At 52.6% G+C, this 19284-nt stretch overlaps 1 protein-coding gene across 4 annotated transcripts in view; it reads left to right on the top strand.

The window, feature by feature from the left end:
- Positions 1 to 19284, top strand: part of ttc28 (tetratricopeptide repeat domain 28) — a 117808-nt gene extending 98524 nt beyond the window's left edge. For 3 of the 4 annotated variants that reach the window (XM_049020764.1, XM_049020767.1, XM_049020766.1), the window contains 16 exons: positions 1312 to 1835; positions 4333 to 4442; positions 5228 to 5357; positions 5833 to 6051; positions 8384 to 8573; positions 10475 to 10615; positions 12796 to 12910; positions 13265 to 13438; positions 13583 to 14315; positions 14603 to 14727; positions 14983 to 15214; positions 15311 to 15387; positions 15856 to 15879; positions 16177 to 16306; positions 16658 to 16765; positions 17002 to 19284. In XM_049020764.1, coding sequence (XP_048876721.1) covers positions 1312 to 1835; positions 4333 to 4442; positions 5228 to 5357; positions 5833 to 6051; positions 8384 to 8573; positions 10475 to 10615; positions 12796 to 12910; positions 13265 to 13438; positions 13583 to 14315; positions 14603 to 14727; positions 14983 to 15214; positions 15311 to 15387; positions 15856 to 15879; positions 16177 to 16306; positions 16658 to 16765; positions 17002 to 18620 — 4651 coding nt within the window. In that variant the 3' untranslated portion in view covers positions 18621 to 19284. The remainder of the gene's footprint in view (positions 1 to 1311; positions 1836 to 4332; positions 4443 to 5227; positions 5358 to 5832; positions 6052 to 8383; positions 8574 to 10474; positions 10616 to 12795; positions 12911 to 13264; positions 13439 to 13582; positions 14316 to 14602; positions 14728 to 14982; positions 15215 to 15310; positions 15388 to 15855; positions 15880 to 16176; positions 16307 to 16657; positions 16766 to 17001) is intronic. The other variant, XM_049020765.1, reaches the window with a different exon arrangement.

Below are 19284 nucleotides of genomic sequence, written 5' to 3'. Positions count from 1 at the left end.
GTCTCTGTTCAGAATGTGAGTCAGACTTAACGAGTGTCCTCTGGGCTTCAGTCAAGAAGCTTTAAATTAAACGAGGGATATTAAGTCACTGCTGATGAATTGGGGCTTTTGAAAGCCATCGAGCTGTTGAGGGAGACCAGGCGAGGCTAATGTTCACAACAACGCTTAGATTTGCCTCTTTTATTGGAATTTACCCTTTCCTGACCAGTGACATCTCGGTACCGTGGACTGGCCTCTTAGTGAAGGTTTAGCCAAAGAGCAGATAATGGGAGTCATATTGTATCTATGTAACTCATTGAACTCGGCCTCTTCTGAGAGCAGGTCGCAGCTGCCTGTGCTCCTGCCCCGAGCTCCCCAGCACTTGCCCCCCTAGGCAGCCCAGAATACACAGTCACGCCTCCCTCTCTGTCAGCTGGCCACCCCCCTGTGCCACCCTTCTCCGTCAATTAACTCCCCCACTGCGTTTTTAGCTCTCTGCCTGCCAGTCTTGCCTTAAGCAAAAAAAAAAAAAACCCAAAGAAGAAAGCGACAAGGGCAGCGGAGCCCAAGACCGGCAGACTGTAGCGAGAGGCCTTATGTCACCAAACCCCCCCCCCCCACCACATGCACACACCCGCTACCCACTGCGGAGCAACGGGACGGCAAATTATGTTGTCAAACGTAAGAGATGGCCCTGTCTCCACCAAGTAGTGGTACAAGCCGGATGCACGGAGTCGGGGAGAAAAATAAACACCAGCTAATTAAGGGAAGGGATTAAAAGCCGTTAGTTTCATTTATATTGAAATGAGGCAGGCACTGTCAGGCAGAAGGCTGTCAGCGTGATTGTGCCGCCGGAACGGCGGGGAGCCGAGGCAACACGTGCACTCTATCCGCCAGTAACGAGCCGCGGCGGCCGTCACCGGGCCAACAGGATTCCCTTCGTGGGGCGAAGATCGCGGCACATAAGTGAGCCAGACAGGCATCACGTGACCCGCTTCTACCAGGCTCCTGGGCATTAGAAGGCGTCTGGCCCAGTAGGCACAAACCGGCGCGTCATTTGCCTTGTTGAGCAGCTGAAGAGGTCGCATTTGTCTGTAGATGTTGATCTGCACGGGAATCCACTCAGAAATGCAGCTTTGGTGTCATTAGCTGAGGAAAGAGCAGCCATCTTTCAATATTATTCTAAGAATGGGGAGGGTGATGCTAAATTACAGAGTTCGAATAAATAAAGAATTCATTCTAATGTATAAAAATTCAGAGTTTAACATAACAGGAGACTGTGTAATCTTACTGTGAGGATCTACGCCCCTCCCCCATCCCTCATCCCCGCAGAGCCATGGGCAACCTGCAGCAGGCGCTGGTGTGCTTTGAAAAGTGGCTGGTGGTGGCCCACGAGCTTGGCGAGTGTGCGGGCAAGGCTCAGGCCTACGGGGAGCTGGGCAGCCTGCACACCCAGCTGGGCAACTACGAGCAAGCGCTATCGTGCCTGGAGCGGCAGCTGGGCATCGCCTGCGAGACGGGCGACCGGGTGCTGGAGGGCGAGGCCAGCAGCGCGTTGGGCGCCACGCACCAGCTGACGGGCGAGTACGAGGCCGCACTGCGGCACCACCGGCGTGACCTGGACATCGCCGAGGAAACGGGCAACGCCGCCAGCCAGGGTCGCGCCTATGGCAACCTGGGCCTCACCTACGAGTCGCTGGGCGACTACGAGCAGGCCGTGGCATACCAGGAGCAGCACCTGAGTATCGCCGCAGAGACAAACGACCTTGCAGCAAAGACACTGGCCTACAGCAGCCTGGGCCGTACCCATCATGCTTTGCAGAACTACTCACAGGCCGTCATGTACCTGCAGGAAGGTAAGCGGAGGGAATTGGAACCTTTGATTAGAAATGTGTGAACAGGTGAATTACACCGTTACAGAAATGACAACAGGCTGACGATGGGTTTGATTTATCTGTGTTGCGAGCTGACTGTCTGTTTCCAAACACTTTCACTCTCAGCGGAGGCTGTGATCATCAGGGACAGAGCAGCCATGCCAGTTGACGCCCCCCGCCCCCCCCCCCCCAATATGAACTCTCGTTATAAAGGCCAGCCATGCCGATTGATATCCCCCCCACCTGAACTCCCCTTGTATAGGCTGGTCGTGCTAGCTGATGCCCCCCCTCCCCACCTGAACTCCCCTCATAAAGGCCGGCCGTGCTGACTGAGGGACCCCCCCCCCCCGATATGAATTCCCCTTATAAAGCCCTCTGCCTTGTCTGTCTGACAGCCAATTAGCTGAGCGTACAGCAGCACATGTGGTGTCTCCATCACTGAGGCATCTCCTCTTCTCTCCTCTTCTCCCCTGCTGCTATGTCACCGGTGGACTTTTTTTTTTAATGCTCAGCGACGCTGCGCGAGGTATAAAGGACATCTCGGGATGGCTAATTGGAAGGCACCTCTTTCCGGAGTGACCCAGGTGCCAGTGCAGAGGAATTGCTAGAAAAAGATATCATTTGACATTCACAGTGACATGTCTGAAATACTCATGCGGAGCACGTGTGTGTGTCAAAAGAAATTGCAGGCGTGTTTGTGTATGCGCACCTCCCAAGTGCATTTCACCGCATGCATGTCCCTACACGATCCTCGTGTCTGCGTAGACAGTCACACAAAAACAGCCCACATTCCCAGCGGAATGGGGCTCTGAGAAGCCGCCGGAGCTGTCCCGTCCTGCGTTTCAAGCAACAAAGAGCGACCGTGTTGTGCCCTGCTGCCACCGGGCATGGAGACTCTCAGGGTCATGAAGGAAGCTTGTTTACTGTTAATCCTCCTTTCCTGTCGAGTGCTGCCAACAGAGGACCTCGGAAAGTGTGGGCCAAAGCAGCAGCAGGTGTTTGTGACCCCTGCTAATAAAAGCAGCAGCAGGTGTTTGTGACCCCCGCTTATAAAAGCAGCAGCAGGTGTTTGTGACCCCCGCTTATAAAAGCAGCAGCAGCAGGTGTTTGTGACCCCTGCTTATAAAAGCAGCAGCAGCAGGTGTTTGTGACCCCTGCTTATAAAAGCAGCAGCAGGTGTTTGTGACCCCTGCTTATAAAAGCAGCAGCAGCAGGTGTTTGTGACCCCTGCTTATAAAAGCAGCAGCAGGTGTTTGTGACCCCTGCTTATAAAAGCAGCAGCAGCAGGTGTTTGTGACCCCTGCTTATAAAAGCAGCAGCAGGTGTTTGTGACCCCTGCTTATAAAAGCAGCAGCAGGTGTTTGTGACCCCTGCTTATAAAAGCAGCAGCAGGTGTTTGTGACTCCTGCTTATAAAAGCAGCAGGGGGAGCAGAGAAATGAAAAAAGGAGTTGGGGAGGGAGATCCGCTGTTTCTTAATTTTTATGCTTTTTTATTTTACTGGGTCAGTGTCTAATGAGAAGCAAGTGGCAAAGCAACTTCAGCAGTCATAACAGAGTGAAAGAGGGTGAGAGGCAGCTCTGAATGTGTTTTTGTGTGTGGGGGGGGTTGTGTATGTATTACATTGCAGAGACCCCACAACAACTCAACTTAAAAATATGTGAATGCGATAAAAAAAAAAAAAAAATAGCCAAAAGTCTTGTACTTTGTTTGGTTTCTTGTAGTTAAGGTTCGGGCTGGGGGGGGGGAAAGGTTAGGGCTGGGTGGGGGGGAAAGTTTAATCACAGTTAGGATTAGGAAAATGCCAGTCGAAATGAATGGAGAGTCTCCACAACGATCGGAATGTATGAACTGTGTGTGGACATGTGTGTGTGTAAGGCTGTGTGTGTGTGTATGTAGACTGTGTGTGTGTGTAAGGCTGTGTGTCTGTAAGGCTGTGTGTGCGTATGTGTAAGGCTGTGTGTGTGTGTATGTGTGTGTGTGTAAGGCTGTGTGTGTGTGTGTGTAAGGCTGTGTGTGTTTGTGTGTGTGTGTGTAAGGCTGCGTGTGTGTGTGTTTGTGTGTGTAAGGCTGTGTGTGTTTGTGTGTGTGTGTATGTGTGTGTGTAAGGCTGTGTGTGCGTGTGTGTGTGTGTGTGTAAGGCTGTGTGTGTGTGTGTTTGTGTGTGTGTAAGGCTGTGTTTGTGTGTGTGTGTGTGTGTGTGTGTAAGGCTGTGTGATAATGTGAGTCCAACTGCGAGTCCCCAGGTTTTTTTTCGACTTTCAGGCTAGAGTTTATATTTACGTTTCTCCGCTGGAGTAGGCTTGATCCGTAATATCGATCGTTTAGTCGCACTGGGCTCCTGAGCTTGCAGTACGTGACGTGTCTGCCGTGTGTGTGTGTGTGTGTTTGCTGTTTACATTTGTCTAGGCTTTTCCTTTACAGTCCCCATGTTGAGGAGATTAAATGAACTGATGCCTTCCCCCCCCACCTCCACGCAGGTCTGCGCCTGGCTGAGCAGCTCGGCCGGAGGGAGGACGAAGCGAAGGTCCGGCACAGGTTGGGCCTCTCACTCTGGGCCAGCGGCAACCTTGAGGAGGCCCAGCACCAGGTACCGACCCAGACCAGTTGGCTAGGGCTACACTCCTGAGGGGGACTGTGTGTGGGGGAACATGTTTCAGACCCTACCCTGCCTCACAGAGAAGGGACTGATGTGTGACATGCTCCCCCCCAAGCCCCATTCTCCTCTGGTGATTTGCAGTTAGTAGGAAATAGGTCAGATGGAGGCTGGCTTCCTCTGTGAAGTAGGCGAGGGATGGAGCTCTCTGATTGGCCTAAATCAGATGGGTGGGAGCAAATAGTCTGCTTCTATTGGCTATGCTCAGATCTCCCACTGCTCATCGCCTCCTAAAGACACAGTACAAATTCACCATTATTTCAGCCATTCATAATTAGGTGATTTCCTCTTCAAAAAAGACACCAGTGCCCCAGGTGACCCAGCTGGATGCATTACTTGATATTTTACTGGTCAATTGGGTGATCTAGGGACGGGGTACAAATTCATGACATAAAACAGAGAAATATATATAAAATGATGAGACACAATAATCGAATTCTCATATTCACTTAGTTTTTGTTATTGTTAGTTCTTGTTACCTGTGTTACTTATTAGTATCGATTGTATTTAAGTGCATCAAAATTTACTTGTAAACCTGGAAAAACTACTTCTGAAGTCAGTCTTTTGGAAGGTTATTTGCAAGCCAGCTGCTTGCAAACTTGTGAAGGGAGTGGCTGCCCCCTGGTGGCTAAAGCCATGTGCTGCAGCTGTCATTCCTTTCTGAAATGGGTTATCTTAGTGACTCGTGCGGGGCCTTGTCTGCTTTCTTTGCCTCTCAGCTGTACCGGGCGTCGGCCCTCTTTGAGACCATTCGCCACGAAGCTCAGCACAGCACAGACTACAAGCTCTCCCTGTTCGACCTGCAGACCTCATCGTACCAGGCTCTCCAGAGGGTCCTCGTTAGCCTTGGTATCGCTCCCTATTGCTCTGTGTCTGACACTGTGTCTTTCCTATCCTTTATTTATCCTTACTTTTGTTTGCCTTCCCATGACTGTTCATTGCCCTCTTTCTTTTGGTATAACTGTCCAGGCAGCGTCCTGCCTTAAAGCTCAGTTTATCTCCGTATAGCTATTCCCAGCTTTCAGCTGAAATCACACCTGCAAGCAAACAGTTAGCATAACAACCACAAGGTTGTGAATCTGTAGAGAGACCATGCTGTTGTACCTTAAGGCAATATGCATTGTGGGAATTCCTCCATTATGTGCCTGGCTGGTCACATGAAGGTTGCTCTTCTTAGTTATCAAAAATAACTATTATTGTTATTAATAATAATAATAATAAATTTTGATTATTTTAATAGTCGTTTTAATGTTATACTTAATAATTTACATGCTTCCCATTGGCCCTGGTTGCGAAATGTTTGAACCACGTTTCCCACCCCCAGGGCACCACGATGAGGCGCTGGCAGTGGCGGAGCGAGGTCGAACCCGAGCCTTCGCCGATCTGCTGGTGGAGCGGCAGACGGGCCAGCAGGACTCTGATCCCTACTGCCCGGTGACGGTGGAGCACATCCTGGACACGGTGAACGGCCAGAGGTCCCTGGTGCTGTACTTCTCGCTGGCCGCTGGGTACCTGTACAGCTGGCTGCTGGCACCGGGAGCAGGTGAGAGTCGTAATGGAGCCGCGAGTCCCGGGAGTGAGATACTGCTTGCCGAGGTTTATAAGCCAGCGGTGTGATTTGTGCCTTTATCTCTGCATCATGCAGTGCGTGTTTAGGGTCTTATTAAACCTTTAGTGGGCTTTTAATGGGTGTAGGAATGGGTTTGTAGGGGCATTATAGACAACAAATGTATTCTTGATTGATCGCTGGTTTTGGTTGGTTTATAGTTGTGGTCAGTAGTGCTGTTCAGTCTGTGTGGAGATCTGGTTAGTGCTGGGGTTCAGTCTGTGTGGAGATCTGGTTAGTACTGGGGTTCAGTCTGTGTGGAGATCTGGTTAGTGCTGGGGTTCAGTCTGTGTGGAGATCTGGTTAGTACTGGGGTTCAGTCTGTGTGGAGATCTGGTTAGTACTGGGGTTCAGTCTGTGTGAAGATCTGGTTAGTACTGGGGTTCAGTCTGTGTGGAGATCTGGTTAGTACTGGGGTTCATTCTGTGTGGAGATCTGGTTAGTACTGGGGTTCAGTCTGTGTGGAGATCTGGTTAGTACTGGGGTTCAGTCTGTGTGGAGATCTGGTTAGTACTGGGGTTCATTCTGTGTGGAGATCTGGTTAGTACTGGGGTTCAGTCTGTGTGGAGATCAGGCTTAACATCAGCGCCCCCTGCAGAGCTTCACTCATTATTACAGCATTTCATATACAGGCACCCCACCATGGACTAATGCAGTGGTTCTCAAACTCGGTCCTCAGGACCCACAGCCCTGCTTGTGTTCCAGCTATCCCTGCCCCACACACTGCTGATTACCTGGATCAGGTGTGTTCAGTCAATCAGAAGCTGAAAGACAGCTGGGACTTGTGTGTGGGGCAGGGATGGCTGGAACACAAGCAGGGCAGTGGGTCCCGAGGACCAAGAACCACTAGACTAATGTAACAATATCACAGTTGGTCTGAGTGCACCTGGACTGCAGAGAGACAATGGCCATGGGCCTGAAGCCACTGGCCCGATGGACTCTGATGGAGCCTGACTGGGATGTAAGGAGTGTTTGCCTCTGCCGGTAGGGTGTGTGTGGGTTTGCTAGACTGGGTTTGTAGGTGGGTATGAGACTCACTACAGAGGCAGACCTGCAGCAGTGAGGGGATGGCTGCTATAATGAAGGGCACACACTGACGCTCACATACACCACTGCCATTTCCCCCCCAACCCCCTTCAGCCATCCTGGGTGCGAACTCCCTCCACCCAAACATCCTATTCTTGTTGCCTGCTCCTCCCCAACACTCAGTACTCCAGCTGGGGGGGGTGGCTCGGCAGGTCTTGACGGACAGCCCCCGCTGCTGCCATCCCCGTCCTTGGCCCCCTGTCCTACACCCAGGGTCTAGCAGAAAAGCAGCGTGGAGCTTCTTTGTAGTCTAGCCACGGGAAGCTGCAGAGCGGCATTTGCGTGTCTGTGTTTGCTCGTTATCCCGGATATCTCTATCCTACCCACACTGTCACCGGTCTGCTCTTTTCTTAAATCCTCTTTCTCCGACCTTTCGGGATGTAATGAAAAAATCACTCCTGGCACAGCAGGAAGTCATACACGCGAATTGTTCGCTGTGACCTTTTTCATTATTGTGTCCTTCAAACCTCCTTCCTGCTCCCCCCTCCCCCCAGAGATGAATTCTCTGCCTCCCTACAGTCCCTTTTTTGTGTCTGTCAGCAGTCTTAACTACTACCTGGTAGTTAGATCGGTGTATCGAGTGCTAGTGCATGCTAGGCTTAGTATGTGACCTCTGCATTTTTAATAGTGTAGGGGATGTGGCTTACTGTATTGGTTGTGGTTTCATAGTATAGGAGGTGTGGCTTGCTTTATTAGTTGTGGTTTCATAGTATAGGAGGTGTGGCTTGCTGTACTGGCTGTGGTTTCATAGTATAGGGGGTGTGGCTTGCTGTACTGGCTGTGGTTTCATAGTATAGGGGGTGTGGCTTGCTGTACTGGGTGTGGTTTCATAGTATAGGGGGTGTGGCTTGCTGTACTGGCTGTGGTTTCATAGTATAGGGGGTGTGGCTTGCTGTACTGGCTGTGGTTTCATAGTATAGGGGGTGTGGCTTGCTGTACTGGCTGTGGTTTCATAGTATAGGGGGTGTGGCTTGCTGTACTGGCTGTGGTTTCATAGTATAGGGGGTGTGGCTTGCTGTACTGGGTGTGGTTTCATAGTATAGGGGGTGTGGCTTGCTGTACTGGGTGTGAACTAATTGTTCTTCATTATGTTTTTATAATGTGTTTCATTGCTTACGTTCTTTTCAATATTTTTATTATTAAAAGATTTCTACTGATCTTCTTGTTTCTCTCCTTTCTCCAGGTATCCTCAAGTTCCACGAGGTGTACCTGGGCGAGAGCGTGTTGGAGGGCGGAGACTCTGAATTCCAGGAGGGCGGAGCCGGGAGCCCGCAGAGGGGCAGCGGTGGTGGGGCATCGGGGAGCGGCTCCTCGCTGGAACACTACATCTCCAGCGCCCGAGAAGCCCTAGGTGTGGACTCCTACTACAGCCGGTAAGCTATTCCCCAAAACAGAGTCCACCTCGGGGACTGTCTCTGATCCGCATCTCTCCTGCTGGTATTGAGATCCATTAAATTAAGCACGCAAACTTTTCAGAGACAGTAGTTCTCGGACATGAGATGAGCTCCTTGCTGTGACCTTACAGAGGAGCTTGGGGTTTGTATCCCACGGAGTTTCGGACCATAATTTTGGTCTCCCAGAGTCCTGCGGTGGTAGGTCAGCAGCAAACACGCTTGGCAGCATAGATGTCACCGAAAAAAATAGTGTTAGACGCTGCTGTGACTGCAAGGTTGGCAGAGTCCGGAAAGTCCTCACGTCCCCTCTGCCCCCCCCCCACCTCCCCCCCGTCACCCCAAAATTGGTGCGCAGCCCAAAAGGGACCCTAATTTTATTCACCTGGTCAAGGTGTTTCACCTGAAGCACTACAGTGAAATCCAGCTGTATAAATGGGTGAAACTGTCCAAAGTTAAGCTATAAACATCTGCTACAGACACAGCGGTCCCTGGTGGCTCCAACAAGGACGGAGATGGAGGCAGAGAGAGAAGGGCGTACTGCATAATGTGCATGCCCCCCCCCTGCCCTCAAGGGGGTGCGTCCTTACCTAAATATATCCTGATTGATTGGGTAGCACTGGAATCTAGACCATAACTACAGCTGGACCGTTACCATAGTGCTTCCAGTTCATCCCCATTTACTGTTCATCTACTCCATGAAACAGTCGTTGCGTCTGATACTATGTGAGATCAGGTCAGCCCAAGGACCTAAAAACACATTTTCCTGCATAGACGCCCCCCCCCCCACTCTCAGCCTGGGCCTGAACTTTGGCTACAGCGTGAAAGCTGGGGGTGATTGGGTGAGGTCTGGGGTTTTCCAGTTTCCTGACCATCTAGCACATTCATCCGGTAGTCCGTCTCCAGGCCCGAGTGGCGGGTTATAGCCAGCATGTCCCTGCTGCTTATCCAGTTACTCTGCTGGAGGTTGAGTCATGGCTCGAACCTTTCCGATGCAGCACTCATCAGCAAGCCCCCCCCCCCCACCAGCACAACCTCCGTGAGCGGGAAAACAGGCTAGTGTAAAGGTCACAATGAAGTTTATCTGCATCGCGCGTGATGCATTTGTGTGCGTTTGTACGTGCCTGATTGCCGGTCATGCTGTTGCACCCCCTGGTGGTGAGTTCAGGGACAACATGCACTCTGCACATCACTCTCCAGGTTGTCTTGCTCCCGCTCGTGCTTAGGGACGTTCCCGGCCTACGTGGTGATGAGGAGCACAGCGTGTGACTTTGCTCGCTGGTGACTCAGACAGCCCCCGGCACTGCAGTTCCCCGCGGTGGGACCAGGCACTTCTCCGACTCCTCATCTTAACCTCAGGAGTTCTTTCTCAGGAGCCCTTGGGCTTATTAACATTCCTGCCTCTCCGCCACGTCGGTGTTCTGTGGGCTTGAGGCCCAAGCCTGCAATGCATCTCTGTGACTCAGCTGGGCCTTGACCAGCCCGCCAACACTCCCCCCTCCACAGACACACACACACACACTCTATCATGCCTGTGGTTGAAACCCTAAAGCCTTCAAAGCACAATAGTCAGATCCATTAGCCCACTGAATGCTTTGTGCCCGCACTGTCATGCAAGAACTTTCACATGAGATGAGTGGGGCTGATGGGACAAGATCTGATTGGCTGACTGCCTCAGTCGCATCCTTGGACTGCAGAAGAGGTGCTGAGATGTTTCATGTAGACTGATCAGTCATGTGAGCCTGACGGTCAAAGCAGGAGGTTGTGTGTTACAGAGAGAGACTGTGATGTGAGTCTCTGGATACCTAAATCTCCTTCAGATGAGACCCTGGTACCATAGAGCCTCCAATAGGCTGAAATGCAGCCCATCCCTGTACCAACAGGGCTGGATCCAGCAGTGAGACGGAGAGCGAGGCGGGGGATCTTCTGGACCAGCAGTTTGAGGAGCTCCACAACAAGCTGAACTCCATGACGGACCCCACAGGCTTCCTGCGAATGGTGTCCAGGAACAACCTCTTCAACAGGTCTGCTTTCTGTCTTGTATCCCATGACACACGTAGAATAAGCTGGTCCCATCACAAATTTATAAAAAAAAAACCTGTAATGATCTGAAAAAAAATCATTATAGACCCTGTAAAATCACCAACCCTTTACTTCACCTGTAGAAACACCTGTCCCTTTCTTCACCCAAAGACACCCATCGTTGGTCATGCCCATCCTGCTCTCTCTATGGCAGCCTCCTCGCTGCTGTCAGAGTAGGAAGCTGGGCGATGGTGTAAATCGAGCTCACACAGGGCCAGGTGTAGGACAGCGGGTGTTCTGTAGTGCTGAGAGGTGATGAGTTAATTCAAGGTCTCCGCGGAGTCTGCCGAAAAGCACCAGCTGGACACGCAGCTTCCTGTCACACGGCCTCACTGCCTGGTCCACTCCTCTCTCCAACCATACTGCATCTCTTAGTTTGTTCTGAGGTTCAGGCGTGGGAGCCAGTATCCTATGGATAATGGGGGGGGGGGTGGCGTTCAGAGGGTGGAGGGTCAGCTGACCACGTCAATAGAAGAGCAGAGGTGTGAAAGGAGCTTTTGGACTCACATGGCCTGATTGTCATATGAATGAAAGGGATGGATCCTGTCCCGGGTAATCCAACAGGGGTTTGAATTCCCGCTTTGAACTTCGGCATCCAGCCCCAGAGCACAAAGACCCAGCGTAACTCCTGGCAGATTTTCGTCAGCAGCTACAAAAGTTTAAAGTTTCTAGGCAGAAGGAGATCCTTTGTCTCCTCGGCTCAGTCGTCATCCGGGCCGGGAACAATGAAATGCTGAATGTACAGTGGGGTTGACTCCTCATCCTTTGGCACCTCCTGGAGCCGTTTTCAAAACGCGGATATGAGTCAGATGGAACCCTGTCACATGTCAGTGTGTAAAAAATAAAAAAATGCTGATCATATATGCGACAACGCATTCAGAATGAAGAAGTGCATGGATCGTGTGACTCCAGTGTGATTCCAGTCACACTGACCAACACTGGGCAGATTCTTTGATGGAGCAGAGTCAGACACACCCACTTTCTTACCACATTCTTCCCTGCTTTCCAGGCATGACACTCGCTGTATGACCATTTGTGGGCTGTGAGGCTTAAGCTGTCCGCCACACAATGACGGGCTGTGTTTTCTCACCCTTATGCAGGAGTGGGCCACATGTGGAACGAATCAAGCCGCTACTCACTTTCCTAGACACAGTTGGGAATACCGCCCCCTAGTGCTGGGCAGTCTTGAATCCTTCCTGCCTGAAATTTCTACCCTGCTGCTCTGAGGCATAACACACTATCCTGAATGGACGTATTTTAGCAGCTTACGTTCCTATTTCACCTTAATCTTAGGTGGACCTGTACTCTAGCAGCTGCAAATGCGGCAGATGCTGCGGGTGGTGTGTGTGTGTGTGTGTGTGTGTGTGGGGGGGGGGGCAATCAAACAGATGAGTCACAGTGGTTGCTCTGGAGACAATTTCAACAGGCCATGGTTGCCCAAGGTGCTCCCTAAAGAGCTTATTAAGATGTCAGACAATTCTGAACGAGAGGAACAGTTTCTATGGTGCTCCAGGGGGAGGTCGCCATGTCAGGGAGCTCTTTAGTTCATATACTTTTACAGCCATCTAGTGGCCATGTGCTGGTATGAAAATTCCTTGTATTTATTAATGGGACTGTAAGTGCTGCTGCTTAGTGCTGATGGCCATTTTCATTCCCGTATGAATAAAGATGCAAACAAGGCCGTGCGATTTTTTTCACTCCGCACACAGTTAATCTTTCATACATTTCCTCAGACCTGACGTTGTTTTATGCTGAACACAAGGTCCAGCTGGGCAGCCAGCTGGCCGCGGCACCTTTGCCGGTGACAGGAGCACGTATTATACGATGGCCCCTTTGTGTAATGAGACAGCCCCTCTGTGTGATGTGATGGCCCCCTTGTGTGATCACCCGGCCCCCCGCCCACCCCATGTCGTGAGATGCGACAGCCCCTTCGTGTGATTACAGCCCACCTGTGTGATCATGGCCCCCCTGTATAATTACAGCCCCGCTGTGTGATGCAACAGCCCGCCAATATATTCATAGCCCCTCCGTGTGATGCGGCGGCCGGCTTGTGCGATCAGGGCACCTCTCTGTGATGCGACGCCCTGCCCATGTGATCACAGCCCCTCTGTTTCCTTCCCAGGAGCTGCCAGAGCATGACGAGCCTGTTCAGCAGCGCAGTGTCGCCACCCCGCCGCGGGCAGAGCAAGCCACCTCTGCGCGCCCTCTACGACCTGCTCATCGCACCCATGGAGGGGGTGAGGCCTTCCCGAGCACCAATGAACTGGGCTCTCACACTGGGTCAGCAGCTGACCCTCTGAAGTTACATGTCCTGTCTGTTAATGGGATAGGCCCCACCCATTAACGACCCACCTAATAGACCCCACATGCAGAAGACATAAACTGTAAAAGGCAAAAATAATAGCCATGCCAATCAAGTAATGGCCTCCACCCATTAAGCAAGGTGGAGGCACATAAGTCACACAGTGGCTTTTGATTAGGGCGGAGCTTTGTGCGAGAGCTAAGTAAGATTTTGATTAGCCTTTATCTGCTCCTTGGTGTTTCAGTTTGTTTTGAGCTGAGCCTGCCGCCCCCCTTTCCCAATTCTCTAGGGCCTGATGCACTCCAGTGGTCCGGTGGGTCGCCACAGACAGCTGGTTCTGATCCTGGAGGGTGAGCTGTACCTCGTCCCCTTCGCCCTGCTGAAGGGCAGTTCCTCGAACGAGTACCTCTACGAGCGCTTCAGCCTCATTGCCGTGCCTTCCGTGGGCAGCCTGACCTCCAAGGTGAGAGCGTGACCCTTCACCCCCGACCCCTGAATGCAGGCCTTTTCTCTGCTAACATTTGATTATGTATTGTAAATATGCTCATGATGGCAAATTGCACGATTAAGTTTAAACCTTCGGCTAACTTCTGGTCTCTGTGCCCAGCCTCATTCCAGGAGGGCGGGGCTAACCCTCTGCAGGGGCGTGTCCACAGCAGCGGTGGTGGCCAATCCGCAGCTGCCGCCCTCGGTGATGGACCGCTGGCTGTGGGGGCCCATGCCCTCGGCGGAGGAGGAAGGGCACATGGTTGCAGAGCTGCTGGGCTGTCAGCCAATGAGTGGCCTGTCTGCCACCAAAGAGCAAGTGATGGCCGCCCTGGGCCAGGCCGAGTGCATCCACTTCGCTACACACATCTCCTGGAAGCTGGCCGCCCTGGTGCTCACCCCCAGTCAGGAGGGGGCGGGGCTGGGGGGTGGCAGCGGCCCCGGCACCGGCACTGGCAAGGCTTACACCATTCCTGAGAGCCTGCGGGTCCCGGATGATGCCAGTGACGTTGAGAGCATCTGCGACAGCCCGCCTCTGCAGGAGCTCCTGCTCACCGCCGCCGACATCCTGGACCTCCGTCTGCCCGTCAAACTGGTGGTGCTCGGCTCCTACCAGGAGTCGGACAGCAAGGTGACGGCAGACGGCATGGTGGGCCTGACGCGGGCCTTCCTGGCAGCCGGAGTACAGTGCGTGTTGGTGTCACTGTGGCCTGCACCCGCAGCCGCGTCCAAGATCCTGGTGCACAGCTTCTACTCGGCTCTGCTCAATGGCACCAAGGCCAGCACCGCACTGGCGGACGCCATGAAGGCTGTGCAGAGCAACTCGCAGTTCTCACACCCCTCCAACTGGGCCGGTCAGTACTCACTGTAACACCCCGCCCCTCCAACTGAGCCGGTCAGTACTCACTGTAACACCCCGCCCCTCCAACTGGGCTGGCCAATATTCACTGTAACCCCACACCCCTCCAGATTGGACAGTCAGTAGACACTGTAACCCCCCCACCTCTCCAACTGGAGTGGTCAGTACTCAGTGTAATCCCCCCCACCCCTCCAGCCAGGTCAGTCAGTACTCACTTTAACCCACTGTCCCCCTCCCTCACCCCCCCCCCATCTCTCTCTCTATGGGGATATGTCTCTGCAGGCTTCATGCTGATTGGCAGCGATGTAAAGCTGAATAGCCCCTCGTCTCTGATTGGACAGGCGCTGGCAGAGATCCTGCAGTATCCGGACAGGGCTCGGGATGCTTTGAGGGTCTTACTGCACCTGGTGAGATCCACTTCTACTGTCTAGCTGCCAGTGCCGAGTCCTCTCTTGTGAACATGTTCCTTCTCCCTTTATCTGTCTGCCATGACCTTTCTCCATCCCTCACCATCATTCTTTCTCTCTCACTCCTTACATGCTTTGCCCTGTTTACCTATTTGTCATATTCTCTCTATTTTTTAATCCGCCATTTATCCTGGCCCCTCCCCCCCTCCCGATTGGCACCTCCCCTTGCCACCCCCTTCCATCTGCCCTACCCAGGTGGAGAAGTCACTGCAGCGGATTCAGAGTGGCCAGCGTAACTCCATGTACACGTCCCAGCAGAGCGTGGAGAACAAAGTGGGCGGAGTACCCGGCTGGCAGGCCCTGCTGATGGCCGTCGGCTTCCGGCTGGAATCAGCTGGCACAGGGCTCCCCGCTGCCGTCTTCTTCCCCACTGCCGATCCCGGGGACCGGCTACAGCAGTGCAGTACCACATTGCAGTCGCTATTGGGTATGCAGGGGGCGGGGTTTGGTGGAGCTGAGGGTGGGGCTAGATGCATAATGAAAAATATGAATATCTCACCCCAGCACTCCTGCCCTCCCCCAGGTCTGCCACCCCCTGCCCTGCAGGCCCTATGCAAGCTCATCGCAGCCTCTGAGACTGGAGAACAGCTCATCAACAGGGTAGGCATCGAAATCACCATGACGCCGCTACACAGAGTGGCCTCTCGGTCACGGTGTTGGCATGGCGATAGAAAAGCCCACGGATACTATCTCAGGAAGTGAGACAGCAGGGAAAATTACACAAGTGATCAGAGCCTTAGTGCGCTAAATAATCCTGGGAATTCATTAATAGCTCATCACATCACCGTGATTGCAAAGCTGATAGACTACTGCTAGATTGTTATTCTGATATCAGAAGACAGTAAGAAAGAATAGCAGCGAGAAGTGGATGATATTTAATGTTGGGAATTCGATGTTGTGAAGATGTGGCTGTTCCGTCTTCCCGTTCTGTGTCCTGCCTCGTGTGTCGCTGCATGTTCTAGCTGTGATATGCTGTGGCTGTTTCCCGTTGCCGATTTTGTTAATGCTCGCTGTGTTTGGCACTAAAACCTCTCTCTCTCTTCTTCCCTGCTAACCCACCCCATGAAGGCTGTTAAAAATGTGGTGGGCATGGTAAGTGCTGTCTGTTGTAGCTGTTGTAGCATCTCCCGCTGTATTCGAACCCGCCCACCTCTGCCTGCTCCATATCACCACAACATGATCCTCACTCTCATCACGCGCCTCTACCTTCCGGAGTACAAAGTTATTCTGCTGGTTGACACTTGTATAAAGATTAACAGATTGAAATCTTCAAACAAATCCAGTCATTTCAAAGGGTGGGGTAGACCCTAAATGGGATGTCTGACTTGCTATGAATTAGGAGATTATAAACACGGACCTTTGACCACTGTTTGTCCTCCATCTGCACAGCTCCACCAGGTCCTAGTTCAGCTGCAGACTGGGGAGAAGGAGCAGGACTTCTGCTCAACACCCATCCAGGTGTCCATCAGCGTCCAGCTCTGGAGGCTGCCCGGCTGCCATGAGTTCCTGGCTGCACTGGGTAGGTGACGCGTCCGGGAGGCCAATTGCCTTTGTGCTTTCCAATCTTCCAATCACATGGAGCATCTGTGTTTTCCACCCTCAAGACAGCCAATCACCTATTAGCATTTGTTCTCATACAGGCAGATATCAGAGTGAAATAAACATTTTTTTGTTGGTATTATAGAATGAGAATATATGTGGGAGTCATTATAACTGTGGCCATTTATTTCAATAAAGACATACAGCGCTTCATAGCTACAATAGTTACACTCCTTTGATTTGATCTGGGTACTTAACCATCGCCCCATTGCACCTCTTCACCATGTTCCTGCCCTCCTGGGTACCCTGCATTGCATATTGTACACACCAGGGTTTGACCTGTGTGAGGTGGGCCAGGAGGAGGTGATCCTGAAGACGGGAAAGCAGGCTAACCGGAGGACCATGCACTTCGCCCTGCAGTCCTTGCTGGCTCTCTTTGGTAAGTCCCTCGTGTCCCGCTTGCTTGTCTTCAGAACACAGCAGCCTGTCAAGTGTCAGCATCTAAACTGCCGGACAAGGCTCCTTAACGCGAGGTGATGGGGACACGGTGGAAAGCAGCAGAATCAGGAGCAGATCATGTGGCCCTGTGCTGTGAAGGGTGGATGGATGAATTGATGGTGTGTTGTCTTACATTAATAGGTCCAATTTTCTCTTTGCCAATCCCTTCTTTCTCAGACTCCACCGAGGTCCCCAAACGCCTCAGTCTGGACAGCTCCTCCTCACTGGAGTCTCTGGCCTCGGCCCAGTCCATCTCGAATCCGCTGCCGTTGGGCTACATGAACCTGCCCTTCTCCCCGCCCTGCCTGGACAGCCTCGCCTCTGATGCCATCTCAGTCTACAGCCTGAGCTCGGTGACCTCTTCCATGAGCTTTGCGTCCAAGTCGGAGAGCGCCAGCGACTTCCTGAACCAACGGGCACGGATGGCGGAGCAGGAGCGCTACCGGGGCCGGGCGGGCCTCCTGGGCTCGCTCCACCGCACTCCCCTTCCACGGAGCCGCTCCTCCCCACACGGCGGCGGCGGCCGGGAGGAGGATGAAGAGTATGAAGGCTACTCCATCATCAGTAGTGAGCCGCTAGGTGCCACCGGGCACTGTGACACGCTGCCCCTGCCCGCTGGGCACCGGCGACCACGTGGCCGGGCCGGCTGCCGGGGCCTCCAGCGCCACCAGGTCGTCTCTGTCTCCTCTCGTGGTAGCGTCAGCACACCCACCTCACCAGTCAGGCCTGTCCCTGCGCCCACCCGCATCTCGCCGTGCCAGAAAGTGGGCAAGGTCAGCTGTTCGGACACGGCGGAATCGGACCAGTCTAGCACGGAGACCGACAGCACGGTCAAGTCGCAGGAGGAGAAGGCCAAACTGGACCCTCAGGAGCTGGCGCAAAAGATTCTGGAAGAGACACACAGCCACCTACGGGCCGTGGAGAGCCTGCAGCGGGCTGGTGTGGCCCTCAGGCCTGCACACACACCCAGCCCCACGGGAAGCTGTGCTTTCCGTTCCTCGGAGACCAGCGCGTTCAGCCGGCTCCACGGTGGCACTGCCATCAAGGCCGAGTCCCCCACTCTTGGCAGCCGCCCCAGGCCCCCGTCCCGTACCTCGTCCCTGCAGAAGGTGAGCTCCGGGTACAGCAGCCCTGCCACCTCTGAGATCTCGCTCAAAGATGGCGGCCACCCCTCCCCCACCCTGGATGGTCACAGCCACTTCAAGCTCAAGTACCCCAGCTCTCCCTATAGCGGCCACATCTCCTGCTCCCCCACTAACGTCTCACCCAGTTCCGGCCACCAGTCCCCTGCTGGCAGCGCCCCCTCCCCAGCCCTTTCCTACTCCTCCACCGGTTCCACCCGATCCAGTCCAGCTGATGCCCCTGACCTGGACCGCCTCAAGCTAGCTGCGATCGATGAGAAGGTCCAGGCCATTCACAATCTTAAGACCTTCTGGGTCGCGGGGACCCAGCACCAGGGGCAGAACTTGGGCCCCATCCGGGCCTTTCGCAGAGGTCCTGGTGCCATGACTGTGCAAGGGAATGACGTCCTCAGCCTGCTGAACCTCTCTCCACGCCACGGCAAGCCAGACAAGGTGGCCGACAGCCTTCAGCTCCAGCACCTGGGAGTGCAGGTTTTCGATCAGGGCAGCGGGGACCTACCCAATGGGCATTTTAAGCATGACCCCAAGAATGCGCCCGCCTCCCCAAGCACCTCCATCAGCAGCAGCCCAGGGACCTACCCCATCAGACTGCCCTCTGGGAATGGGTACAAATTTCTCTCTCCAGGGAGATTTTTTCCCTCATCCAAGTGCTAAGAACTACTTAAGACCTACTTTTTGATTGGTTCTTTCTGTTTTCTGCTCCTCCTTTTACAGTTGCTGATTGGCAGCCTACACTTACATGAGCTCTCTAATTGACCGCTCTTTTTGAAATGCTGAAAAACACAATGCAGGTCGGATCACACAGACCTGCAAATAGTAAAAGAAGAGTTCATTGTTCCATTGATTCAGACGGACATGAGCCTGTGATCTGTATGCCTGCAACTACACTGTAAAGAACACTAAATCTGACATGACTTCAAATACCAAATGGTATTTCCTCTGAAAAAAAATGTTTGTGTTCCCAAACCATTTTGTTGTTTTTAATTTTGTTTTAATATAATTGTTAATGTTATTATTATTGTTATTATAGTTGTTATGTTTTGTAAATTAAATCCAGTGTTTCACAATCAGCATTAAACCTTTTTATATGATTGAAAAATCAAACAGAACTCTACAATGTAAAAAAATGAAACCGATGGCACTTGGCCTGGCATCTTTGTGAATTCAGTGTCATTAAAGCATGGGTTATCTTCTCTTCCAACATCTTTTTAGCACACGTTTTTGAAAGACAGTTTTTCAATTAAGAAAGTACAACAGACATCTCGTAGTCATTTATCAGTAAGCGGTTTCAATAAAGATCAAGTTTTGCTGTCTTGTA

This window comes from Brienomyrus brachyistius, chromosome 7 (genome assembly GCF_023856365.1).
Source record: "Brienomyrus brachyistius isolate T26 chromosome 7, BBRACH_0.4, whole genome shotgun sequence".
Taxonomy (NCBI): Eukaryota; Metazoa; Chordata; class Actinopteri; order Osteoglossiformes; family Mormyridae; genus Brienomyrus; species Brienomyrus brachyistius.
The sequence above is the reverse complement of the archived record's forward strand: the minus strand, read 5'-3'. Positions and strand labels throughout refer to the sequence as shown.